A 25,554-nucleotide genomic window follows, 5' to 3' on the forward strand; every position below is an offset into this window, starting at 1 on the left:
GGCAGATGTCTGAAATCTGAAGACCACCGTTGCGTACCTGAAAAACTAGGAAAGGGAGAGCTGGGGTCCGCTCGGACCCCGACCCCCTCGTACACATACGTCCCTGTACAGCCGTAACGAGCTTACCGGAGTGAGGCGGTCATGGAATTGCGTCTAGAGGGATATGATTGTAATGTTTTGTTGACGCGTTTGGCTCGACAAAAGTCTGCGAGGATCGGCGAGGCACGTAGGTCCATGCTCCGACGTGGCTCGGCCAACCCAACGGCCGTCTGCCTGGCAATGGTACTCCTGTGCCTCAGACCCGCCACAGGTATGGTCTCCTGTGCATTAGAAAGACTCGGACATACCTGTCGGGCGGGGGTAAGGGGCGAGCTGCCGCGCGCGAGGCCGCTTATGTGCCTGTTCCGAGGCCCGCGGAGGTGCTCTTCCTGATCGAATCGTCGTTTTCATCCCTCCCTGCCCTCCCATCGTTCCACGCTCGCCTCCCAGGCGCAGTGGTGGGGCAGGCGGCCCCAGTATCCGAGGAGGGCGAGGTGCTGCAGTTTTGCAACACCACGGCACCCCCCCTCCTCGCCTCCACCAGCTCCAAGCAGGACTTGATCGGGCCGCTGCTCCATGTCGCCATCTCCACCTCCATCGTGGGGTACCACAGTTTTGGCTGGGCCGATTCTGGCCGCCCCACCCTCCTCCTCATCCACGGCTTTGGCCAGTCACTGGACATGTGGGATGTGAGGCTGCTGGAGCCTCTGGCCCGAGAGCAGAGGGTCATCATCTTTGACACCCGGGGCGTCGGCGCGACCGAGGCAAGTGGAGGACTTTGGGGACATTGAGTCCGGGCACCGAGGGTCTGGCGCATCTGTCCCTGGGGGAAGAATGTCGGCTGTGACCCTGCCTGGTCACAGATCTCCCTGGAAGAAATGCCTCAAATACCACACAGTCCCCCTTTCCCTCGCTACAATGTGCAGGACCTCAACATTAGCAGTCCGCTGACCATTCAAAGCATGGCAGAGGACACCGTGGAGTTTATACAGGTATGTCTCATTGCTGTGAACGCCAGACCTTGATCCCTTTGGCTGGCAATTCTGGTGACAGATCTCCCTGGCCCATCAGCGCAGCCAGTCCAAACCCCGAGGCCCGCCAACCCCCACCTTCCTCCCCAACATGACCCCTTCCAGGCGTTACAGCTGCCCCTACCCCCCAACCTGATGGGTGTGTCGATGGGCGGCTTCATCGCCATCGCCGTGGCAGCGCTGCACGGTGACGCCATCCACAGAGCCATCCCCATATCGGCCAGCGCTGGGAGTCTGGGTTCGGAGCCCCCCACCGACAAGGGCCTCAGCATTGTCGCCCAGCCGGAGAGGAGGCCCCTGGACATGCTCAGCCTGTTCTACCCCCTGAACACGACACGGGGTGAGGCTGAGGCTGGGGTGGACTCTAAAGGGTCAGCGCTGGTAGGCGCTGCCATCTCCTCATGGGAGATGCCCAGCCTGGGGATGCAGGCGATTGAAACCGTCCCCCCTTCCCATCCCAGCACCCCGTCACCCACACCAACACTCCTGCTCAGGTGCAAAGGCAGCATGTGATTCCGCCTTTCAGAGCCTGTACATGCTGGCGGAGGCCACCATCACGGAGGCCTATGGGCGCCAGGCCCTGGCCATCCTGCACTATGTAGGCCTGGGGTGTGCTTGGGTAAAGTCATGAAGGCTGTGTGAGGGGCCTGGGACTCGCATGACCCTAGCAATCCGATGGTGATATACAATCGCCCATCGTGCCAGGACATTCCCCACCCACCCCTTCTCTACACTTGCGCCCTCCTGGTCCACAGTTCAATGTGGAGACGGCGGTGTGGGATGCCCTGCCGCTTGTGAGGAACCCCGTTCTGCTGATTGCGGGGCAGTACGACATCCTGGTGCCGGCGCAGTCCTCGCGGGCCATGGCTGCACGCCTCCCTGCCCCCTGGCTGGTCGTCATACCGGAAGCAGGGCACGGGGTGGCGTCCCAGTGCAGGGACACTGTGCTGGACCTCGTGGATGCCTTCCTGGGCTCCCCTGATCTGTAGGCCAGGGTGCAAGAGGGGTGGCGGGCAACGGCGCCCCACATGGCACCGCTTTTTATTCTCAGGTTGGACCTTCCTCCATGCAAATATGAGGGAGTGGGCCTTGTCTCTGGTCCATTCATACCACATCCCTACACTTGCTTTCAGGACTGTAGGTACTTCTTCTCGTGTCATTGACAGACCTCGAGCACGAATCTCTATTTGCAGACCTTGCACTGACTAATAATCGAATGGGAGCACTGCCCCTCCACCTGCTTTGTATAGATTCTGTTTTGCACTAGATTGCACTTGCACTCATGCTCTCCTCGCCACTGGTTGAAGCACACCACCCGACGGCTCAGTGCTGTGCTCTGCTCTAGGTTGCCATTGTCCACCCTTGCCTCGCTTCCCTCCCTACTGGCTTGCTCTATTTTGCCCAAACAACTATGGTACTGTAGTCTGTCATCTCCAGACAATTGGGAAACAGGTGCCGATGTGTTGGGCTGCTAAGTTTTGAGCTGTTTACACTTCATGCCTCCCTCAAAGAAAAGACGGGATTCTCCGCGCGTTTTGCGCAGCGCGAGTGAATCGAATACTATGACGGACCGCAGCAAGCCGAAGTCCATGCGAGAGCTCCCATTCTACGGAACCAATCATCCTCTTATTTCTCTAATGTCCTGCCTCTGCTGATGAACCTGACAGAGACGCCGGCGCATGCGTCCCAGTCGCTCTGGCCATGGCCTCCGAATATTCCTGGCGCTAGGGTTTCTCCTCCACCGTAGCGCGCATGCCGGTGAGAATGGGAATCATTCTTGATCAGCTTCTTGCAGATACTTAGCTTCTGAAGAGCGCTATGCCGGTGCCTTCGCAAACTCGACTGTGGTGGATTCCTTCGGCTTCCGTGTCTATCGAAGCTAGCATGCCCATGTAATTTTTTGTGGCAAATGAACCGCTTCAGCAACCCCACCATGCCTGACTGCCAACCTTTTGCCTCATTCGCCCCCAAAAATCCTGCAGAGATCGGTGGATTCAAAGGCCCTGACCCTGAGGTTCTGGACTTCTGCAATGCAACCGAGGATGATCAGGCCGTGAGGGTGGAGGCCGAATCAGACTTTCATGGCCCCTTGATGATCGCGGAAATATCCAACGCTACCATCGGCTACTTCCGATTTGGTGATCAGACCACAGGGCGGCCACCCCTCCTGGTGTTTGCTCCCTTTGGATACACGATGGGGGACATGCCCAGACCTGCCATGCGGTCTCTTGCTGCCCATCAGGAAGTCATCCTGTTCGATCATCGAGGCCAGGGTTTTTCCACGGCGAGTATTATACCAGAAGGGAAGGGGGTGCAGTGTACGGCTGTATGTCGGGCTGCTGTTTAAACAGTTGATTGAGGAGCCAACAGTCTCCAGTGCCAAGAGTAGCAATACTTTGCCTGTGATATGCCGCTGGTTGCCATACTCTTGCCACGGTCCTTAGTCTCACCTTCCATCCCTCATGTTGACAGGACTACTCCAATGACTCACCCAGCATAGTAAGCATGGCAAATGATGCCATGGAGCTTGTGGAGGTGAGTCCGATGATATGAAAGTCCTTTGCTGCTTGCAGCCTGTTGTTTGCCATCCTCGTATTATACCAACACCCCACCGCTAAGGGGCCGTTCCCAACGCTGCCCAACCGCAGGCGTTGCATCTGAGCACCAAGCCCAACGTGCTCAGCTTCTCTTTGGGTTCCTGTGTGGCGCTGGCGGTTGCTGTGCTGCATGGTCCATCCTTTGCCAGCTTCGTCATAGCCTCGGGGAGCGCAGGCAGCCCCAACTCCCCACCTGCCACGGCTTGGGCGCAGTCTGTGCTCCTGGACCCAGAGGCACGGCCGCTCGAGCAGCTGGCCATCGTGTATCCGCTGCAGTACCAGTCTGGTGAGGTGCTTGTAGGAGGAGTATGAGCGGCTTTGCACCCCCATGATGGCCCAGTAGCTGTCTCTTGGAGGCATCGATATGCACAGTATGGGCCTTCCACACCCCCTCAACCACGAATCGCCCTGATTATGCTCATACCCAATTTCCGTGCGCAGCCGCTCAGGCTGCATGCGACTGGTACCTGAACGCAGATCCCCTGGCCCCAGACCCCTACAACTTCACCACTGCATCTCGCCAAGCATTTGCATTGGTTGAATTTGTGAGGAAACTGGGCAGGGTAACCTCACTATGGGGAATTGCCTCACCTTTAAAAGGCAGCTGTACCCCTGCGATGGGGACATGACGCTAGCTTTCAGGATTTGCCTTGGCCAGCCACAATGCCTGCGGTCGTGCCCATTGATCATGCCAGGCACTCCCCCCCCCCTCCGCACAGTTCCTGTCGGAGACCAGGGTATGGGACGGCCTCCCAGGCGTGAAGAACAGCCTCCTGCTGATGGGAGGCGAGGAGGATGTCGTCATGCCCGTCGACTCCCAGAAGCTCGTCGCAGCAAGGGCTGCGAGAGCCTGGTCCATCGTTTTCAAGGAGGCGGGGCACACAGCGGTCCTCCAGTTCCCAGAGGTGGCCTTTGCCATCATGGAACAATTTCTCACTTTTGAGAGCAGTCTTGGCTAGAGGCTTAGCTAAAACTGACAATTAATCTTCAGTGTCTGTTTGCATCCATGCGAAAGGAGTTCAGGTTCCGTTTGATTGTAATGTGCGATTCAAACTTTTGTGGACATATCGAAAGGAGGCGCAGAATTGTCGCCAAAAGATATCCCGAATCACACCTCATGACTGACCGAGTTCAGCCACTAGCATGTGATCGAAGGTGAGAGCCTGAACACTGCATGTGATTGATGGTCTCGATGTGCAGCAGATTTATCGAGGCCAGGCAGATCTCCGGTCACGTGTTGGCGGAATCGCCCTTGCCGAATCGACGTACTCGCATCGATTTTGGTCCGAATGAAGACGTTTACTCCTCGGTGCATCCCTCGCTGAACCCAATTCGTGTTTGGCCCTCAGACCTGGCAGCGGAGGCCCAGCATGTGTCCCTGTCTCTTTCGCCATACCTGCCGAATATTCATGGCGGTAGGGTTGATACTTCACACCGGAGCGCACGCTGGTAGGGACTAAACTTACCTTAATGACAAAGAGACCGCGCTCTTGCATTCCCAACTTTCAACTCGGCCTCTGTTGCCCAAGCCCCCGTGGTGGGGCCATCCAGCCACCGTAGCGTAATTCTTTCCGTACATGTAGCGGTCTTGCTGTCATCCCAGGCACATTACGCACCAGAGCACACCAACAGAACTACCTGCATATTCTTGCCTCACTCAACCCGTTTCCCTCCTTGCAGACACTTATGGCCTCAGGGGTCCCGACCCTGAGGTCCTGGACTTCTGTAATGTGACGGAGGAGATAGCACCTGTGAGGGTAGCATCCTCTTCAGACTTCCATGGGCCCCTGATGCATGCAGAAATAACCAACGCACGCATGGCCTACTTCCGGTTCGGCAATCGGAACACCACTCGTCCTCCCCTTTTGGTTTTTGCTCCGTTTGGGTTCACCATGGGGGACATGCCGACACCAGCCATGCTGGCTCTTGCAGCCAGGCAGGAGGTCATCTTGTTCGACCATCGAGGCCAGGGCCATTCTCTGGCAAGTTGCGAGAATTGATACATGGGGGTGTTCTGGTTTGCTGGTGTCGGCTACTCGTTGTGGGTGCCTGTATGAAAGAATTTTCATAGTTTAGGGCCACGATTTTCAATTCATGAAAAGCAATTCCCACTTGATGCCTCGGTTGCACTGTCCCACCAACAACATCAAGATCTGGTGGGCTCCTCCATCCATGTTGCAGGACTTTTCTTCTGAGGCTCTCAGCATCGTTGGGATGGCGAATGATGCGTTGGAGCTTGTGAAGGTCAGCGGGGGAGGGCTCGGGGCCTAGCGTGGCGGCTGTACAGCGTGCTGGTAGCTCGAATCGTTGCATTCCACGAAATCCAGTGGCCATGACACGCTCTCAGGATATGCACGCCCACAGGCGTTGAAGCTGAGCACCAAGCCCAATGTGTTGAGCATCTCCATGGGATCCTGCGTTGCCCTGGCAGCCGCCGTGCTGCATGGCTCCTCCTTCGCCAGCTTTGTCATGATTGCAGCAAGTGCTGGCAGCCCCAGCTCCCCAGCGGCCACCGCCTGGGCGCAGTCTGTGCTCCTGGACCCAGAGGCAAGGCCCATGGATCAGCTGGCCATCAACTATCCTCTGGAATACTCAAGGGGTGGGTCAGCGTGGCGGGGTGGGCGCCGAAGTCACCCAAGGTCCTCGTGCTCCGAGCAGCAGGGCAGCATAGAGGAAAGTGGCCGGTTGTTTTACATGAGCTAATTGTTGTTTCCCACCCCTACTGCACAGCTGCCAAGGCGGCATGTGACGGGTACTTTCATTCGGCACCCCTGGGACCTGGACCCTACAACTTCACCACTGGCTCGCGACATTCCTACGCCCTGGTTGAATATGTGAGGCCGGGGATGGATGACAGTAAGAAAGTAGGAGTATATTGCATGGACAGGCTGGAAGTGAGCATACTTGGAGACCTGATCCATTGTCAAGGATTGGGTGGTTAGAGGGCTCCGATGTACACATACGAGGCATATACTTCACTCACGCTCATTGAGCCCCTTGCGCATACATTCCCGACTTGCGATCAGTTCTTGATGGAGACACGCGTTTGGGATGGCTTGCCCTCCGTCACGAACAGCCTGCTGCTGCTGGGAGGCGAGGAGGACCTGGTCATGCCCATCCAGTCCCAGAGGCTCATCGCAGCACGGGCCCCGAGGGCCTGGTCCATTGTTCTTCCAGAGGCAGGGCACTCTGCAATTCTCCAGTACCCAGAGGTCTCCTTTGCCATCATGGAGCAGTTTTTCACTCTTGCAGGCAGCCTTTGAGGCTGCAGTTATGCAGACCCCTGGTTGAGGATCCAACTGTGTGATGAATTGAGTCTGCTGGATTGGATTACCATCTTGTGGATCTCATCGGTAGAGCACGAGGGGAATGGTGGTGAGTCAGCATCTCAGAGAGCATGTGGGCTTCCCCAGCTGACATGCTACTTTCGGAGGGCTCCCAGCGTGGCACACACACATCCCATCGAGAACCTGTCGGGAACAAAACACACACGGCATGGATCAGTCACCACTGCAAGGAAGAGATGCCCTGGTCCCGCTGACCCCAGCACAGTCACCCTTGTTGCCATGTGTACCACGGCAATGGACGGGGCTGTGGTGATGTAATCGCCTGCTCAGGCCCGGTGCACTCACGACATGCGCGTGTCTCCAATGAGTCCAAAGTTCGGCAAGGTGATGCCCGTCCGTGGCTGCGATGGCGTGCTGCTCCGAACAGGCTGACCAGGGCTGCCGAGCTTCCGTGCCGTGCGCCCGTGGAGCGCTGTCCCCCCGGCAAGCCTGTGATGGATGCTGCATCGCGTCGACCTCCCACCCATGCAGGTTGCCAGCAGGCCCATCGCCCCGGTCGCCCGGTACAACCCCATGGTCAGCGGGCAGCCTGGGGCCCCGGCCCCTCTCTCGCCCAGTGCCAGTGGCCATGCCCTCGTGTTGCCGGTCCCCAGGGACAATGGCACCGCTTCGATCAGCCCGGAGGACATGGCCGACTTTGAGGCGGCCACCAACTTTGTCCGTGCCTTGTTGCATGACAAGTTTTGCAAGGGGTTGGTGAGGTGAGCCGGGTGAGGGAGGAGCCCGCGAGGGGCCCGTGGCGGCCGTCTGGGAGCAGCATGCCGCCCGTTCCCCCCCCCCACACCCCCGCCACGCCCTGTCCCCATTCCAGGAACGTGGAGAACTTGTGCCCGTCTGTGCACAAGGCACTGCGGGCCGTGGACGGGGCCATGTCGCGCATCCTGGCACGCCATGTGGGTGTAGGGTGCGGGGCCCATGCATTGGTGTGCAGTGGCGGGCATGATGATCACGGCGCCCGGCGGCCCAGGTCCGCACACGGTCCCCGCACCAGCGCCGGCCCCGGCCCCGCTCGCTCACGCTGCTTCCTCCCCTCCCCCCCCTGTCCCCCTTCCCAGGGGCTGCAGGCGTTCCCGCTGCAGGGCAAGGCCGCCACCGTCCCCGGCGGCGTCCCCAACCCCCTCTTGGCAGTGCCAGATGACGTGCGGGAGAGGCTGTACCGCAACATGCACCGCCTGCGCGCGGTGGCCAACAAGCTGCCCTCGCCCTTCCCGCCCGCCCTGCGGGCGTGCGCCGCCCTCGCGGTCTCACTCCTGCGCCAGAACTTCTTCACCCAGGGCCAGGCGCGCATCCTGCTGCCGCTCTGGGAGGGCGAGGCCGGCCAGGGGGGGCTGGAGCCGGACAGCACGACCAGCCCCGACCCGGGGCCGGCGGCATCCGCAGTCAAGGGGTCCGGGAAGGGGAACTCGGGCCCAGCAGAGACCGCAGGGAGGCCCGCCGATGCCGACCAGGGAGCCCCCACGCAGGACCAGCCAGGCGTCGGGCGGGGGTCGGGCGGCAGGCCGCCCCTGCCCCCGCAGCAGGAGCGGTGGCGGATGCAGGGGCAGGCACCGCTTGCCTCCTGCGCTGTGTCTGGCAGGGAGAGGGACGCGGACCTGGCGGAGGCTGCAGGCCAGCCGGGGCCCAGCTTCGTGCTGCCCATCGATCCGCGCCGGGCGCCGGCGGCAGGCCGAAAGGGGGCCCGGGGCCCGAGTGCAGTCGCGAGTGCCCCTCACATTCCCGACAGGGTCGCATCCGGTACCGGGGCCGACCCCAGACAGACCAGGGTGAACTCGAGGGAACCCCCGGCGACCATGGCCCAGGCGCCGCAGAGCGGTGCAGGGCAGGGCGCGGGCACGCCCGCCTTGGCGGCACGGGAAGCGGGTTCTGTGCCTGAGAAGAGGCCCGTGGGGATGGAGGGGTTCGGTGCGGCGGCCATGCCCGCGCGTCGTCCGGCGGCGCACCCTGCGGCCCCGCAGCCCGCAGGTGATCCCACGGAGCGCTGCCCGACCCCGCCCGGCGTGGCGAGGCCCGGTGAGGCTGTGCTGCAGAGCGTCCAGCCACAGGCGGCCCAGAACCTGCTGCGGTGCGTGCGTGCAGGAGGGGCTCGACTGTGGGAAGGGGAGTTGGGGGTGCCGGCTTGGCCAAGGAGGATCATGGGCTTGGGTGTGGAGGTACAAGGTACCCGCATCGCGCAGGAGGGAGGGGAAGTCAGAGGCTGGGGTGCATCGACGCGCCCTCTCCTCGTGGACCCTTGTTCCTCCCCCGCGCTGCAGTGTACGCCCCCAACACCCCCCAACAACCAGGCGCGGCAAGTTGTCGCTAGTGCTGGACCTGGACCACACCCTGCTCAACAGCTGCACCTTTGCCGACGTGGACCAGCAGAGCGACCGCGACCTCCCGAGCCGCCTGCTGGCCCACCTACGCTGCGAGGCGGCGGCGCTGGGGGCGGAGGACCGCCAGCTCTTCCGCCTGGACGACGTGCAGGTTGGCAATTGACTTTTTGGAGGGATTGTTCAAGCTTTTGGCCGCTTCAGCTTCCATGCCCGCGCAGGCAGGTAGGGTGTGTCATGCCTCGACCCCTCCGCCCTCGGGACACCCCCGCCACGACTCCCCTTCCACCCAGGTATGGACCAAGCTGCGCCCCGGCGTCCGCGCTTTCCTTGCCGGTGCTGCCGAGCTGTTTGAGATGACAGTGCACACCAATGGTGCGGTCGGGGATTCACTCGGGCGGCGGATTGCGGAAGGGACGTGGTGGCGTGGCATGCATCACCTGGCGCTGGCACAGCGGCATGGCCGACACGATCCCTGTCCCCCCTTTCTTCCCCATGCATTCGCAGGGCGGCCAGACTATGCGGCCGCCGTGATGCACGTCCTGGACCCGGATGGCAAGTACTTTGGGTCGCGGGTGGTGGCTCAGGGCGGCGACTGCCTCAAGACGCTGGAGGAGGAGGTGGGGCTTTCTGGGGTGGGGCCCGACGGGGGCTCCAGCGAGGCAGCCGGGAGGGCTGGCGTTGTGGCGGCGTGGGTGGGCTTTCAGGGCCTCCAAGAGCTCCCTGTGCTCTGATGCGCACTCACATGCAATCGTGTGCCCTGGCTGGGTGTCGGGAAGGGATTGCGACGCCGCCAGCCGGGTGCCCAGTGATCCTGCCAGCTCACATACCCCCTAACCAACCCCCCTCTTCTCCCAACCTCCCCTCCCCCCTCCAAAAGGGCTTGGCGGGGCTGGACGCCGTGGCAGTCATCGTGGACGACAACCACACGGTGTGGCCCAGGAACGCCGCCAACCTGGTGGCGGTGGAGCAGTACCACTACTTCCCCTCCAGCCGCACGCGGCAGGGACTGCACGGACCCGCGCTGTTGGACCTCGCGAGGTGCCCTTGTTGTTGTCGTGTGTGCTTTCCTTTTTGGGGGAGGGGGGGTCCGCGAGGAATGGAGTGGCATGGGAGGACCGGGTGGGACGGGCGGCTGCGCGCCAGGGTTCCCATGTGCATTCTCTGGGGGTTAGCGGACAGAGGCCGCTGCCGGAGCGCTCCTCTGCCCCCCCACCGTCCCCCTGCCACACACCGCACGCAGGGATGAGTCGGTGGCCGGGGGCATGCTGGACGTGACCCTGGGCATCCTGCGCGATGTGCATGCCGCGTTCTGGGCGGCGCTGTGCGCGCCGCCCCGCGCGCCGCCCGCGGCCCCAGACGTGCGGCCCGTGCTGGCGGAGCGACGCCGCGCTGTGTTGGCCGGCGTGCGCCTGGTGTTCAGCCACGTCATCCCGTTGGGCGCCCCCGCCCCCTCCCACCCGCTCTGGGTGGGCGCCGAGCGCTTTGGGGCGCAGTGCTCCCTGGCCCTGGAGACCGGCAGCACCACGCACCTCTTGGCCGGCAACCCCGGCACGGAGAAGGTATGTGCATGGTGATTGGCGTGTGTATGGGTGGGAGAGAGGGGGGTCTCGCTGTGGAGCCACCCTCAAGCTCACAGTCTGGGCGAGAGAATCGCGACGACGTGACTTGACGCTTCCCGATTCCAAACGTGAGTCGCGCGAGTCGACCCAAAGTGCACGCCACCCCCGCCGCGGTCACCCAGGTAATCCAGGCGCGTGCGGCTGGGATCTGGGTGGTTACCCAGGGCTGGCTGGAGTGCTCGCAGGTGCTGTGGCGGCGCGCCGACGAGAGGCGCTTCGAGCTGCGCTGAGTGCCGTGTGGAGAGCCGCGGTGTTGTGGAGGCCTGGGGTCCCTGCAATCAGGGGCGGGGGTGTGCGTGGGTGACCCGAGGGCCAGCCTGCGGCGGATACTCACGGAATGGGAGGTGGGTCTGGTCCCCCTCTGCATCCCTGGGTAGTCCTGGAGCCAAGTAGCCGTCCTTGGGCACGACACAGCGTTTCAAGCCCGCGACTGTCGCGCCCGGAGGGCCGACAGCAGTGTGTGATCATCAAAAACCCTGGAACCTTTACTTGATGATGGGGACCTGCTTCCCTGGCGCATCGCGGCCTGCACGGCTGTGCGACGGTCCAGGTCCGGGGCCACAGTCGCACCTGTGACAGGTGCGTCCCTCTCCACCCGATCTCTCCGACAGCCAGAATGGCGTGTAGATGCAGGGTGACGGACAGGGATCAGGAAGGAGACCCCTCCACGTGCCGTGCGCTGAATCGCCATCAGGCGCAGTGGGGTCGCGATGTGGCTTTCCGGACGCATGCAGACTTTGGAGGACAAGAAAGGGGGCCTGACCCTCCATTACGTCATAATAATTTCACTCCTCTCGGAGAAACATGCAGTCCCTTGTGTGTGTACGCGCTCACATCGTAACAGAGAAACTTGAGCCATGGTGGAGGTGGAATTTGATCCGACCACCCGCACCACACTTCGCAATGGCAGTACATTGGGGCTGCATATCGTCGAGAAAGGGTTTCAAACAGGTGGCTTCCTGGCCTTGACCCTCTTTGTGCCCATCGCAGCCATCCGCGGCTACAGAGCGACGGGCACATGGGCGGTTCTCGGGGCGAAGGCGCTGGAGACTGGTGCCCGATCGGCAGCCATCACGACCCTCCTGACAGGTGGGTGCTTGAGGGTTTCGGAGGCCACGGAACCGGAGGGCGGTCGCACACATCATGATTCTTTCCGCTTCACGAGGCTTGAACGTCGAGACTCTTCACGCCTGCAGTCATCGCGGGCGCGGCGCGTGTTGCCACTTACGAAGACCTCAAGGTTGCTCTCGAGGATAGGGCGTACCGGCTGCACTACAACAAGCTACAGAATCGCACCGACCAGTTCTGCAGGGTGAGCCTGTGGTGCATGGATTGTCTCATTGTCGCACCGGAATCCATTTTCAGAACTGTTTTCCCGGCTGGATGGCAATGTCCCTGCCTAGAAAATTGCTGGGCTAATGTTCATGCCAGTCCAGCCTTTCTGAAAGACCCCTCCCTGCTCCCCAACAATCACCAACTCTTCAGGTGGGAGCTCTGGTCGGTGGTGCGGCTGCAGCTGCTCTGCAGCATGGTGATCCCCGACTCGCGCTTGGTGGGGCCGCCTTGGGGGCTGGGCTCGGCGTAGCCGTCCATCTCGCCACCAGTGCACCTTTTGCGAAGCAGGAGTGACGAATGCGGTACCTGCTTCTCAACACTTTGTCTACTTTCACCACGAATGGTGGGGTGCCACTCCTGTTTCAAGGATGCACTGCGCATGATATGATGATACAAGGATGCCGAGATTTACCCCGTCCTCTGTGGTAGAATGCTGCCCAGGCACACATTTCTGTGATACTGCACTGAAGAATTTACACACCAATCTGGATGATACTCTGTATCCCTCTTGCAGACTTGAGCTGTGACTTATTATACCCGATAACAAGGGCGATGCCATGTAGCTATCAGCAAGTAGAGTTGCAATTAGGTGACATCAGTGCAGGGGTGTGCAGAGCAGATCGTCCCCATACTAGGACAAGGATGCTCTGCATCGATTGTAAATTATTACTAGAAAACTTGTAAAATCCAGGGAGGCATGGTCACTACACCACTGCCGTCTCCCGGCCGCGCAACAGGTTTCGAGCCGCTGCACGGTAGCTGGGGTTTATTGTGAGGAAAGCCGCTTGCCAGAGCACCAGGCCAAGGACCTGATCCAGAGTGAACTTGAGGGCCACAGCTGTCCGGCTGCATGGCGGCGCAGTGGAGAGCATGTCTGTGTGAAAGGATGCCGCCCTATACTGGCCACCTACATGTCCCATCTCTTAACAGCTTGCTCCTACTCATCAGCCCTTTGCAGGTTTGTGCAAGACTCAACTTACCTCATCGGAGTGGCTGCCATGACGTGCTGCTCCATCCAACCCAGGAAGACATGCCCTGCCGGCCCGGCAACACAGAGTCCCGCCGCAGCCATGAGGGCGGTGCGCCTAGGGCTGTACCGAGTCATGGGCCTCGCCCTCGCCGCAGCCAGGTGCGTGAGGACATCACCGAACGCAAAACCGATGCCTGAAGTCACGCACTTGATCAGGAGGGGATGGCGCTGGTATAGGTGGGAACCCAGAGCAAGGGCCCTGCGAAGGGGGCCCCCTGACGAAGAATGCCCCATGCTCCCACCGTGCTGCATCGTGCAGCCCAGCAGTCTCCTAGTAAGCCGGCTCTTGAGTTTATAATGTGTTGTACAGGAGTATGCCTGCGCTTCTGGCGCTGCTTCTTACGCACGAGCAGCTCGGTCAGCTTGCAGGATTTCAGGGGTGATGCTAGCCAGAGGAGGATTGCCGCCTGGGCCGATTCACACCAGAGCGTTTCCCACACACTCTTATTCGAGTACTTCGTCAAATTCTTCGTGTACTCATGCTCGCGGCCCGCGATGGCGATTCGGGCATGTCGAGCGAATCCCCACCCTGCTGGATGAACCGGATCTGAAAATTTGAGTGGCGCGCGCAGCACGCAGAGCGGCCCCTTGCCTGAGATCGTAGATGCCTGAACCCGGGCCAAGCCTCCAGAGCGGGATGCATTGTATCAATTCCCCAATGACGAGAAGAATCGACATCACCATGTGTCCCGCGATCGGGGCTGAATAGACTTCGCACACTCGTGGGTGTCGAGCTGGAAGGCTGCACCCCCCACGCGAAGCGATCGCACTGCAAAGCACGGCCAAAGCTCCATACTTACAATCCAGGACCTATATTCGGGCAAGAGATTCTCATCCGAGGCTTAGCGTGGCTCCTGGGCGGCTGTGCTGGACCTCCAGAACGAGTTTTCAAAGCAGCAGCAGTGAGCGACAGCACAGACGGTGACAGAGATGCAGGACATCCGCGCATTCATGCGTGGTGGTGCCAAAGCCGCCTCAAAGGAGTCGGGTGCGTCAACAAGGGTGGCTGAATGTATGAGTATCCTGAATTTATGGATGCAGACACTGCTGTGGGCTCGCTCAAGCAGTTGGTCACACGTTTGTATATTCTTCTCCCTGCAGAGGAGATCAAGGCTGTACCAGACGCCGAGTCTGCAACCCCTGGCAAGTCAGGGCAGCCCGTCTCCCTCGACCTCACCTCCTCTCCCGGGCCGTCCCCTGGGAGGAAACGTAAAGCCCCTGCAACCAATGTGAGGACAACCTGACAGTGACTTGATTACTCAATCGTTGGCCAGGGCCTGGCGAGGCGCACAGGGGTACCTATCTTTGCTTCCTGTGGTCTCATGCAGTTCTTCCTCTCACTTGACCCTGTCCGCTCCTCGCTCAACTTGCAGAAGCGGGGGGCACCCGCAAAAAAGACTCAGGTGGTGTTGAGCGAATCGGATGGCGACGACGACTTCGAGCTGTCGCTCGCGAGTGACAGTGATTCTGAGGTGGCTGGGAAGCAGAAGAAGATGAGGGCCGCATCTAGGACTCCACCCTCAAAGCCTGCTGTGCATGCTACCCCACCCAAGAAACAGAAGGCCTCACCGTCTGCTCCAGAGGTGAGGGTTGCGGAAAGGAGCATGAGGCTGATCTGGCGCACCTGCTCGGCTACTCCTGCGCCGGCTCTCCCCCCTGTGGGTACCTGTCATCATGTCTTACCTCGTCGCCGCTCGCCCACCGCCAATGGCCTGCCCCGCCCAGGTCGCCTCTCCCAAGGCCAGGACGCCCACCGCCCGGGCGAAGATCCCAGGTCCCCTGGCAGGCTTGGACCCTGTGGCTGTGGAGGCCGTGGAGGCCGTTGACGCCGCCGCCAAGAAGCTGCCTCCAGAGGAGGCCCTGAAGCTGAGCTTCATGTCGGAGACCTCGTATGCGGCTCGAGCTCCCGACGAGCCCCCCAATGCCGGGACCAAGGTGAGGATATCCCAACAATTGCTTGGTGCTGGGCGCCATGGAGGTTCTCCAGCCCTTGGGCTGCAGAGAATGCGGTGGTCAGGCCTGCTGCGCATCAAGGATCAGCCAGCTTACCCTGTGCTTGATTTGGAATCCCATCTGCCCGATGCCCCGCCCTCCAGGCCATCCCCAAGGGCCACCCAGACTGCCTGACGGGCAAGACGTTTGTGATCAGTGGCGTGCTGGACTCGCTGAAACGTGAGGAGGCAGAGGATCTCATCCGGAGGCATGGCGGCAAGGTGTGTGGGGATGTGACGTGCTGTGGAGCCATGGTGGCTCTGGGCATTGGGAAGGAAGAGGGATGCGTGCGCCTTGGACTGAGCGCATGCATCTACTTTGCAGACGGTGCCCTGAGAATGGTGTTCTGCCCGAGAGAGGGCCTGTGCTGTTCGCCATACCCCGTCTCCAAAGGACCCCCATTCACAGTCCCTTCATCCCCACCCCCTCGCCTGCCAGGTTACCGGCAACGTCAGCGGCCGCACCTCCTTCCTGGTGATCGGTCAGTATGCTGGGCGGTCCAAGCACGCGGCTGCCCAGGCCAAGGGCACCCCTGTCATTGACGAGGGTGGGCTGCTGTCCCTGGTGGAAGCCACCGTGCACCTAGTCTCCCGGTCACCGGACACGGCGCGCGGCGCCGTGTCCGGCGCGGCCCCGAACGCTGCGGCGGCCGCTTCGGCCCCTGGGTCTGCCCCCGCGCCTGCGCCTCGTGGACTGGCGCCCCCTGCCACCACCCCACGCGCCGCCGTGGCGCTCCCCGCCCCCGCCGCCGACCAGTCGCTGTGGGTGGAGAAGTGGCGGCCCAAGACCACGGCGGAGCTCGTGGGCAATAACGGGCTGGTGGCCACCCTCCGCCAATGGCTGCGGGAGTGGGAGGCCGTCCACCTGCACGGCCGGGAGCCCTGCGGCGCTGCTGGCGCCAGGTCAGCGCAGTGGGGTTGCCATGCGCTGGCTGCAGGGAGCACTGGTCGTGCAAAGTGGGGCCATCGGGATGCCTCTGCACCCACCAGGGTTCCATGGCGTAAGGCTACCCCAGCGCCGGGCATGCCTGTCCGCACACGCCATCCTGGACTGCACCACGTGCAGGGGCAAGGGGGCTGCCGACCTGAAGAAGCGGGCGGTGCTGATCAGCGGTCCCCCCGGCATCGGCAAGACCACGGCCGCACTCTGCCTCTGCCGCGAGCTAGGCCTGCGGGCAGTGGAGGTGAACGCCAGCGACACCCGCTCCAAGGCCGACGCCTCGGCGCTCAAGGGCGTGGGGGGAAAGCTGGCCAACGCCATCAAGGAGCTGACCACCAATGCCGCGGTTTCCTACTCCACCACCGGCACTCGGGACAAGGTGCGGGGAAGGTTCTGGGGTAGAGTTGGGGTGGTGGAGGCGAAGCAAGGCGGGTCGCTGCGGCCGCATTCATTCAGGGAGATCATGCTGTGTGCTTCTTTGGGTGGCAGGGATAAGCCGGCAGCATGCCATTCAAGCATGCCCCTACGCACCAGCGCTTGCATGCGCCTCCACGCTGCTCCAGACCAATCCCCCCCCAAACTCCCTGCCACCTGCGTAGCTGTGCCTGATCATGGATGAGGTGGATGGCATGTCGGCGGGGGACCGCGGTGGGGTGGCCGACTTCATTCAGGTCCAGTCTGGCTGTTGGGCTTGGTTTGCCGGGGTTGCCCTGCCCCGTGTGCATCCATGCGATGGTTTCTGGGTGCCTGGCTGCACCGTTGGAAGAGATGAGGTGCCCACTGGGAGCACATAGGATGCCAAGGAGCTCTCTCATCAGCGGCCCGTTGCCCCCACTCCCCTGAGATGCTGACCAGCAGCAACCCTCCCGTACACCCTTGAAGCCCATCCCTGTCCCGCCACTGCCCGCCTTGCACAGACCATCCACAAGACGCGGACACCCATCATCGCCATCTGCAACGACAAGTACCACCCCAAGCTGAGGTCACTGCGCAACCACTGCCTGGAGCTGGAGTTCCGCAAGTGGGTGTGCTTGTGCAAATCAGTGTCACTCAGGCTGGCCATGGGGCGGGGACTTGCGACGCATGGGCGTACTCCATCCTGTGATCGCTCGCCTCACCAGCCCTTGCCACTGCCGGGCCCATTCCCCCTTTCCTTGACAAAACCTGCTTGCAGGCCAACCGTGCAGCAGATCACCAAGCGTGCGCAGGAGATCTGCAGGGCCGAGGGACTGGCCGTGAACGATGCTACGCTGGCCGCCCTAATTCAATCGGCAAACGGCGGCGACATCCGACTGATCGTGGGCCAGCTGCAGATGGTGCGACGGCGCTCCGCCAGCCTCTCCTACGACCAGGTGGGATGCCGGCTCGGGGTCTCTGACTGTGCGATCTGGGCGGAGGTTCAGTGCTGTGCACCGGTGAAGTCCAGCTCTTGGCTGGGAAGGAGCGTCGCCCTGCAGACTTGATGGTGTGTCTCCTGCATCGGGGGACAGCATCAGGGGAAGGCTCAGAGAAACTCACACCATCACCACCGCCAAACTGTACCCACTGTCCCATGCAACCTCGATATGCACCCGCCCCCAGGTCAAGACGGGAGGCATGGGGGCGTCCAAGGACCTGGAGATGTCCCCCTTCGAAGCCGGGCGCCGCTTGCTGGGATATGAGGGCGAAGGCCTGTCGCTCTCGTGCGTCGTGGGGATGTTTGGGATTGTATCAGGGTCAATTTGGCCACCTGTCATGATCACAACATGGCTGCAGGGCCTTGCCTCTCCCATTGGCCTTCCTTTCCAGCTGTTTGTGTGATGGTGGCTTGGACATGACCCCAGATGCATGTCAACTGCCGGCAGCGGCGGCTGCATCGCTTGCCCCTCACATGACCTGGTGTGCCGTGTGTGCATGCATCTCAACACACCCTTCTTCCAACACCCTCCAACCTGCTGCAGGGATCAAATGGACCTGGTCTTCCAGGACGCTGACCTGGTACCCCTCCTGGTCCAGGAGAACTACATAAACCACCGCCCCAAGATTGCCCAGAACGACACGATGCGCATGCAGGTCGGAGGGTGTGTGTGTGTGTGAGATTACGTGCCCTGAAGGGGTCGCAGCCGCCACTGTCACCGAGCAGTGTCACCCAAGGGTCTCCTCGCTCCCTCACCCCCCCTGCCATGCCCCCACAGATCATCGCCAAGGCAGCAGACGCCTTCTCCGCGGGCGACCTGGTGAACCGCAGGGTGCGGCAGACCCAGAACTGGGCACTGTCCCCCTTTGCAGTGGTCATGGGCACGATTTTCCCAGCCACCTACATGCGCGGTGGGCGGGAGGTGCTGGGCCTGTACCCCATGGAGCCCAACTTCCCGAGGTGGGGTCAGTTCATGGCGTGACCCCCAGGGCTCAGCAATGGCCAGGCGGGCATGTGATGGGCTGGCAGTGCCCCTGCTCTGCGAGCCCCATCTGCTTTGACACCTGGGGACAGGGTGTCAGAGGAGGTTCACATGGGAGAGTTCCATTCCTGCACTCCAGGCTCCCGTCCAGCAACGTTGGTAGCATGCTGAGGAGCCTGAGGCGTAGGCTGGCCGGGCTACTCTCATGCAGCCCATGCCTCAGCCGTCCCTGACAACCCACCCACCCCCATCAAAACCAGGTTCACTGCCTGGCTGGGCAACTTCTCCAGTTCCAACAAGCAGCGGCGCCTGCTGGGCGAGCTGCACACCCGGATGACGTCATCCGGGTCGCTGGAGTGCGACCGCACTGCGCTGCGCCTGGGCTACCTGCCCGTGCTGCGGAACACCCTGGTCCAGCCCCTGGCAAGGAAAGGAAAGGAGGGCATCGAGGAGGTGCTACACCAGATGGCAGACTACTCCCTGGCGCGGGAAGACATTGACTTCATCACGGGTGCAGTGTGTTCAGGGGTGGCTGCATCAGGGAGGTGGTGGTTCGGAGGAGGGAGTGGAGTGCTTGCTCCGCTCAGAGACTGGCAGACTTGCAGAGGTCTATGGTCGACATGATCCTGCGCTGGGCCGCAGTGCCAGGGAAGCACGTGCTGCCAAAGTCACACCCCCATACCGATCATAACCCAGATGTCACAAAGTGGAAGACCAAGGGGACGTGGGGCGAGGACCCCATGAAGCCCATCGAGACACAGGTGAGGTTGGGGTGGCAGGGAAGGTGGGGGAGAGGATGCTGCCAGCCAGCTGTATGAGGGCCCTGGTCTTCCTCAATCACACAATGCATCTGCAGCGGGGGCGCCATGCAGGCTGGGCGTGCTGCGCTGCATGCTTCGGCGTCTGCCCCTGGCAGAGCAGCTTGCCTGGCGCCTTGACGGCTGAACTCCCATTCTTTTTCCCTTGTGCAGGTGAAGTCTGCCTTTACCAGGGCCTTCAATGCGCAGCACCTACGCCCCAAGACCGGCTTCAAGATGGAAGGGGGGGTGAAGAAGAAGGGACGGGGCGGCGGCGCCTCCCTGGAGGGCGGAGCGGATGAGTTTGGTGCGCCGGGGTCTCGAGAGGGGGGGCCCGCCCCTGTCTCCTCGTCTACCAGGCTTCATGGGATACATCTCGACGGCTCAATGGTTGAATGGGAGAAGAGAGCATGCACGAGCATGAGTGGCTTTTGACTGTCGTGGACAACTTCTGGCTTACCTCTCTCCAACTTGAATTGTGCCAGGTGAGGAGGGCGAGGAGACCCAAGCTGGAGCGGAGGAGGAGGAGGAGGAGGAGCTTGACCCCGTAGTGATACAGCAAAAGGTGGGCCATGGAAGTTGATAGGGAATGGAATACAAGGGCGGTGCATCAGCATTCAACTAATGGTTTCCACCTCCATACAGCATCTTACCAGCCTTGGGAACGCTGCATAGTGTGGCCTGATGTCGCAAGGATCCTCCTTGTCCCCCTCCTCAATGGTCAAAGGATTATGGCTCTTTTCCTCTTTCTTCCCCACGCACCAATACGCCCTCATGTCATTGCAGTTGATGGCCATGAAGCACAAGGGCATGAGCCTGACCCTCAAAGATGGGTCCACGGCAGCGAGAAGCAGCGGGAAGGGCGGCAGAGGGAGGGGGAGTGGAGGCCGAAGCTCTGGCAAGGCGGCCTCTGGGAGGGGAGGGCGCGGGAAGAAGTGAGTCAAAATGGCCCATGCAAACTTGGTCGTGTAATGATCATGGCCACTGTCACCGCAATCCAGAGGCCGTTGTTGATTTTCATGGCCGATATGGAAATGGAAGAAGAGCTGCAGGCGGCGTTGACACTGCGTGAAGTGACGATGCTCATCCGGACAAATGCAAGGCCAGACAAGCCCGCCCCCACAGTCGGTTTAGCAGCGTCTCGTAGGTAGGGGCGGAAGTCATCATCATGTGAGTATCGGGTGGCTCCTGGGCGCCAAAATTTGAATACTAGATGCAGCACGCCATGCTGCGCGACCACGTGGGAGTTGGGAGGGAAGCAATCCGCCTTTGCAGGACGGGTGCACGTTGTGAGGAGGGCTGAGCGATGCTGAGACAATCGAATCTCTGAGGAGAGAATTTATTACCGAGTGCCCGGGGCAGACTCTGCTGTAAGATCGAGTCAGGAAGCTCGGGAAGCAATTACCGCATGTCACGCAATGCCCCAGTACCGCTTGATCGCCACCAATGATCGCGCAAAAGCCTTGATCGGCCCGCACGGCTGCGATATAGTGCTGTATGGCGACACTCGGATTGGCAGAGGGGTTGCGGGGCCCCAGACCTTCACGCTACCCGTTGACTGGCTGCAGTTCAGCACACGGCATTGCCGTGTATACAGCGCCGATGTGAGCTGATGGCGCATTCTGAGTCAAATCTGGCGTGCATGGTGGATGTGCATGCTTTGTGCCTTTTCGTTCACTCTGCTGAGATCCATCCATTCCACTGGCCCTTCCCCCAGGGAACCCATTGGCATGTGGAGGATACCTCCACAAATGGCACCTATGTGAATGATGTCCGCGTCCCCAAAAACGGTAGTCTCCCCCTTCCACTGGGTGCACGGCTGCGGCTGAGCAACATTGGGCTGCATGACCCAATCTTGGAGTAAGTGCGGGTGCAGACGGTGAAGGTGATACAGATTCTTGTCTTCATGGCCACAACCCATGTCCTGCCACACAAGGGGACCATGGCACTGGCTGCAATCACTCCATGCAGTATCCCCTCTCGAACCCAATAACAGGTTTGAGCTGAAGCGTTTTGAGGAGGCGCAGCCAGAGCCAGAAGCTGGCAGCGCGAAAGCCTTGCCGGGTGGCACCGGCATGAAACGCCATTCGCTCTCGCAGGCCATGGGGAGTGACCTGAAGAAGAAGTCGAGGCTGGAGGGCAGTCGTGGCAAGGGCGCATCTCCTTTGTCTGCCGGGCCTATTGAGAAGGAGGTCAGTCTTCGATGGGCACACCATGTCCACCGTTTGTCGAAATGATGGGGAGGATGAGGTGTCATGTGGCATTCCTGCACCCCTCAGCTGGCATGCAGCACCCGTGCGGCTGGCCTGGCAATCAGACAGGAAAGCGCCTGTGCCGCCAGGCAATGGTTTGGCAATGTGTCTGCTTACAGTCACCTTTGGTGCCCATCACCGCTCCGCATGACAGGAGCTGGCAGCTTCCCTGGCGAATGCACGCAAGGAGCTGAGGCAGTCCAACGAGCAGCTGCAGCAGGCAAGGCTGGCAGAGGCTCGGCTGGCCGCCCAGGTCACGCAGTTAAGGGTGCGCCGGTGGGGTTTGTATGCGGGCGCAGGCGGCCGGTCATACCAATTGTCTGCACCTCGCATCATGCCATGAACTTGTTCTGCATTCTGGACACCAAGAAAGAGCACGGACCGGAGTAATCCACTGAGTACACCGGCTGGGCTTTGTTCAGCTGGTAGGCAGCTGGGCCTCCCTACTCATCCTCCCTTCCATCCTGGCCCATTCCTACCTGCAGGCAGCCAAGACGGCGCTCATGGCCGCCGGGGCGACGCCTGCCAAGGCTGTGCAGGGTCTGGCGCGCCAGCAAGACGGCGACATAGAACCCGACCGCCACGCCGCTGAGGTGCAGGCCCTGATGCGGGAGGTGGAGGTCCTGAAGGCAGAGGTGGCACAAGCCCGGGAGGCCGCACAGACGGCCAACGCCGACGCAGCAGCTGCACGCGCGCAGGCGGCGGAGGCGGAGGAGGACCGGAGGAGTGCGTTGGCGGCTGCAGAGGCTGCAAAGGAGGCTGCTGCCGAGTCTAAGAGGACCGCAGAGGAGGCTGAGGCCCAGGCGTCGGCCTTCTCCATCAAGGCTCAGACGGCGGAGCACCTGGCTGGGCAGGCGAGGAGCGAGACCGATGCCGCCGTGGGCAAGGCCGCCAAGGCTGAGGAGGGAACGAAGGCGGCCACAGCCGAGGTGGAGCACTTGAAGCAGCAGCTGCAGTTGGCATCCGACACGGCGCTAGAAATGGTGAGGAGGTGTGAAGCAGGTGCTGGGTGCCCGAACCGCCACCCTGGCCCGACGTTTTGCTGATGATGTGGATCGAGGGGGGGGGGTGTCCCATGTGGTCGGCCACGGATGGCTGGGCTCGTGTAGGTTCCCTGGTAATGTCTCCCGTGGCTCCATCGTCGCTGCGAGATTCCTGTTGGTGGTCGCTTGCGACGCATCCCTGCCAGGGGCAGTCTGGTAGCCAGTCCCCTCACACTACCCCTATCCCCACAGTCACGCAACTCCGACACCAAGACGGGCCGATTACATGTGCAGCTGCGGCGAGAAACGGAAGCTCGTGCCGCTGCTGACGAAAAGGTTTGCGCCCTGGAGGCAGATCTCGCCGCTGCTGTGGCACTAGAGGAGGTGAGGGGCGTGGGGATGGAGTCGTGTGATGTGCCTAGCGTCCACGCTGATGAGCCCGTGAGTTTCCATGACGCTGCGTCGCCGCTCACCCTCTACCACCTGCTGCATGGAGTGTGGAGGTGGGTGCCTCCCTCAGTGGAGTCCATGCTGCAGCCTGGGCTGTGCATGCCATGCCGCACCCCTCCGATCCTCCCTGGTCCACCGACAGAAGGTAAAGGCGGAGGCCGAAGCGTGGCAGGGGCGTGCGGAGCAGGCAGTGCACGACCTCGCTGAGGCCAAGGCTCAGCATCGCGCCCTGATGGACAGTGCGGCGGCGCTGGCGCAGAGGCACACGACAATGGAGTACTGGGTCGCCGACATCGCCAAGAGCCTTTTGCAGACCCCCGCGGCCCTAGCGCGTCTGGCCGAAGCGCGCACAGCGTGCCTGCAGGTGCGTTGGGGGGCTGGTGGCATGCACCCGGCGCGTGGATGGGGAAGAAGCGGCCGCAGTTTGGGGGCATTGGCACACATGTGTGCGCCGCGTCTTCCTGTGCAGGGACTCACCCACCTGTCCCCCCGCACCCCCTTCACAGGCGCATGAGGGGGTCCAGAGCTCGCTGGCTGCCACGGCCGATCTGCTGGAGGGCTTGCGAGCCATTCCGGACCTCATCCAGGGCAAGGTCGGGGCAGTCGGCCCAAGCAGCAACCTCCCCTCGGTCCCCGATATGCCCATGCCGGGCACAACCCCCCAGCCATCGCCGCTGAAGCCCAGGGGAAGCCCTGGCGCCGCTAGCATGGGGAATGGGCCGAGGACTGCATCCTCAGAGCCTGCAGCATCGGCTGGTGTGCGCTCTGAGGCGGGCCTCGCGGCTGCGCCTGGGGGGCACTCTGTGGCAGGACAGCCACCGTGGAGCCCGCAGGCCACCCAGGGGCCGCCCATCGCCCGGGGCGCTGCAGCCCCGGTGGCAGTAGGGCAGCCCTCGCCGGCGCCGTTGGTGAGGCATTCCTCGCCGCAGTGCCTGGCGCACTCGCCATCCCAGCCGACGATGCAGCTGCACTCCCGGACACAGGCGCCGAGGTCGACGCAGACGCAGACGCAGGCGCCATCCCAGCTGGCGGCGCAGGAGCAGTCACAGCTGCGGGCGCTGGCACAGGCGCCGCTGGGGACGCAGGCCGCGTCGCAGCCGCAGGCTGCGTCGCAGGCATCCACGCCGGCGCAGCTGGCAACGCAGCCGCTGTCGCCACCGGCGATGCGGGCGCGGTCGCAGACGCCGACGAAGACGCTCTCCAGAGCAGGAACGCAAGCGTCGCAGCGTTCGCCGGTGCAGACGTCGCCCCCATCCGGTGCACGTCCAGACTCCCGGGTGCTGACGCAGAGGCAGCATCAGCCGGCTATGCCAACGCACTCCCAGCCGTTGTCGAAGATGCCTTCCCAGCAGTCGCAGCCGCCAGCGTCGCTGGGCCCGCCCTTACCCGGTATGCAGGGGGCCTCCCCGCCCCTTGCATCCCCGCCCGGCGGCAGCGTGGGTGAGTGATGTCCGAGGAGGCCACGCATGTATGCTGACAGTTGACAAAGCAGCACGCCCTGCATCGCCCAGTGGGCCCTGCGGTCGCGGTACTCCCGGCAGGACAGAGCATCATCATGCTGACGGGTCTCATTCTCCTTGTGGAACCCCATCCAGGGCAGGGTGAGGCCTTCAGCGTCCTGGAAGTGCTGCTGCCGACCCAAGCTCACACCCCCGCCGCGCCCCTGGCCCCTGGCCCGAGGACGTTCCTCTCCCAGGAGTCGAAGATCCCCGACGCACGTGCGCAGCCCAGAACACGCTATTGCTGCGGCAAGCATGCCACCTCCCCCAGCCACACCTTGTGAGCGTGCGCTGGCTGTGTGTGGCCGCTTGCTCATGTGGTGCTCGAGGATCTCAAAAGGGGGCAAAGCCGCAGTGAAGTGGAAAGGAGTGCATTGTTACCATCCTGAAACCTGCTGAGGTAGACGTTCCATGGCATGCGTGTGGTGCACAGGGATTGAGGTGAAACTGTTGCAAGGCTCGCATGCTCTGGGCACTCATGCCGCCATGGTTCATCAGGCCAGGGCGTGTGAAGTACCCTCCATGTCCATTTGGAAGGACTCGGCACCGAGACCCAGGCCTCGCACCATGCCTTGCACCTTGGCCAGCTTCCTCTGGGCCGTCAGAGTCTGGGCCGAGATCTGTACCCACTCAGACTCGTGCTGTTCCACAAACTCCATGACCTGGGACCGCATGCTGTTGGCGTGGGAAATGAGGAATCACTTGTATTGGTATGCACGCCATGCCACCCCCCCCTGTAGATTTCTGAGAGGATCGTCGACAGTTCCCCTCTCACGGCACTCCGAAAGTCACATAGGTGCGGGAGCGTGGTTCCTTACCCATCCATTCGTTCCAGGAAGCGGGCCTTGAGCTCGTCCAGCACGTGGCATGTATGACTCGACATGACCTCAATCTCGGCTAACAACGAAGCGGTTTCCATGTGCACCTTTGCCATGCCGTTGAGACACGTTTCTG

The 25,554-nt window shown here is 61.9% G+C and overlaps 7 protein-coding genes across 7 annotated transcripts; 5 read left to right on the forward strand and 2 right to left on the reverse strand.

Annotated features, from left to right (window-relative positions):
- Positions 1–234: 234 nt before the first annotated feature.
- On the forward strand, positions 235–2,059 carry F751_5350 (hypothetical protein; the record flags this gene model as incomplete). Its single annotated transcript, XM_011403150.1, has 6 exons — positions 235–310; positions 490–728; positions 966–1,031; positions 1,176–1,410; positions 1,565–1,668; positions 1,826–2,059. 6 exons carry the CDS (start codon positions 235–237, stop codon positions 2,057–2,059), a joined length of 954 nt encoding a protein of 317 aa, XP_011401452.1.
- Positions 2,060–3,575: 1,516 nt separating this feature from the next.
- Positions 3,576–4,626, forward strand: F751_5351 (hypothetical protein; the record flags this gene model as incomplete). The annotated part of the gene is made up of 4 exons (XM_011403151.1): positions 3,576–3,605; positions 3,719–3,953; positions 4,109–4,212; positions 4,387–4,626. The coding sequence occupies 4 exons, from the start codon at positions 3,576–3,578 to the stop codon at positions 4,624–4,626; spliced, it is 609 nt and encodes a 202-aa protein (XP_011401453.1).
- A 1,135-nt stretch (positions 4,627–5,761) lies between these two features.
- On the forward strand, positions 5,762–6,609 carry F751_5352 (hypothetical protein; the record flags this gene model as incomplete). The annotated part of the gene is made up of 3 exons (XM_011403152.1): positions 5,762–5,911; positions 6,032–6,266; positions 6,398–6,609. The coding sequence occupies 3 exons, from the start codon at positions 5,762–5,764 to the stop codon at positions 6,607–6,609; spliced, it is 597 nt and encodes a 198-aa protein (XP_011401454.1).
- A 693-nt stretch (positions 6,610–7,302) lies between these two features.
- Positions 7,303–11,175, forward strand: F751_5353 (RNA polymerase II C-terminal domain phosphatase-like 3; the record flags this gene model as incomplete). The annotated part of the gene is made up of 10 exons (XM_011403153.1): positions 7,303–7,338; positions 7,486–7,715; positions 7,826–7,907; positions 8,070–9,076; positions 9,297–9,477; positions 9,617–9,698; positions 9,831–9,943; positions 10,204–10,364; positions 10,567–10,885; positions 11,068–11,175. The coding sequence occupies 10 exons, from the start codon at positions 7,303–7,305 to the stop codon at positions 11,173–11,175; spliced, it is 2,319 nt and encodes a 772-aa protein (XP_011401455.1).
- A 1,809-nt stretch (positions 11,176–12,984) lies between these two features.
- F751_5354 (hypothetical protein) lies at positions 12,985–13,352 on the reverse strand (the record flags this gene model as incomplete). Its single annotated transcript, XM_011403154.1, has 2 exons — positions 12,985–13,126; positions 13,261–13,352. 2 exons carry the CDS (start codon positions 13,350–13,352, stop codon positions 12,985–12,987), a joined length of 234 nt encoding a protein of 77 aa, XP_011401456.1.
- Positions 13,353–14,632: 1,280 nt separating this feature from the next.
- Positions 14,633–23,807, forward strand: F751_5355 (Replication factor C subunit 1; the record flags this gene model as incomplete). Its single annotated transcript, XM_011403155.1, has 22 exons — positions 14,633–14,782; positions 15,036–15,245; positions 15,407–15,523; positions 15,741–16,204; positions 16,368–16,620; positions 16,841–16,912; positions 17,159–17,262; positions 17,416–17,593; positions 17,823–17,923; positions 18,182–18,293; positions 18,416–18,597; positions 18,880–19,130; positions 19,316–19,380; positions 19,591–19,723; positions 20,554–20,563; positions 21,413–21,608; positions 21,823–21,936; positions 22,154–22,651; positions 22,904–23,035; positions 23,244–23,465; positions 23,608–23,694; positions 23,787–23,807. 22 exons carry the CDS (start codon positions 14,633–14,635, stop codon positions 23,805–23,807), a joined length of 3,672 nt encoding a protein of 1,223 aa, XP_011401457.1.
- Positions 23,808–25,094: 1,287 nt separating this feature from the next.
- On the reverse strand, positions 25,095–25,519 carry F751_5356 (hypothetical protein; the record flags this gene model as incomplete). The annotated part of the gene is made up of 2 exons (XM_011403156.1): positions 25,095–25,275; positions 25,419–25,519. 2 exons carry the CDS (start codon positions 25,517–25,519, stop codon positions 25,095–25,097), a joined length of 282 nt encoding a protein of 93 aa, XP_011401458.1.
- Positions 25,520–25,554: the final 35 nt, after the last annotated feature.

The sequence above is a fragment of the Auxenochlorella protothecoides genome (assembly GCF_000733215.1).
Source record: "Auxenochlorella protothecoides strain 0710 unplaced genomic scaffold scaffold61, whole genome shotgun sequence".
In the NCBI taxonomy this organism is placed as follows: Eukaryota; Viridiplantae; Chlorophyta; class Trebouxiophyceae; order Chlorellales; family Chlorellaceae; genus Auxenochlorella; species Auxenochlorella protothecoides.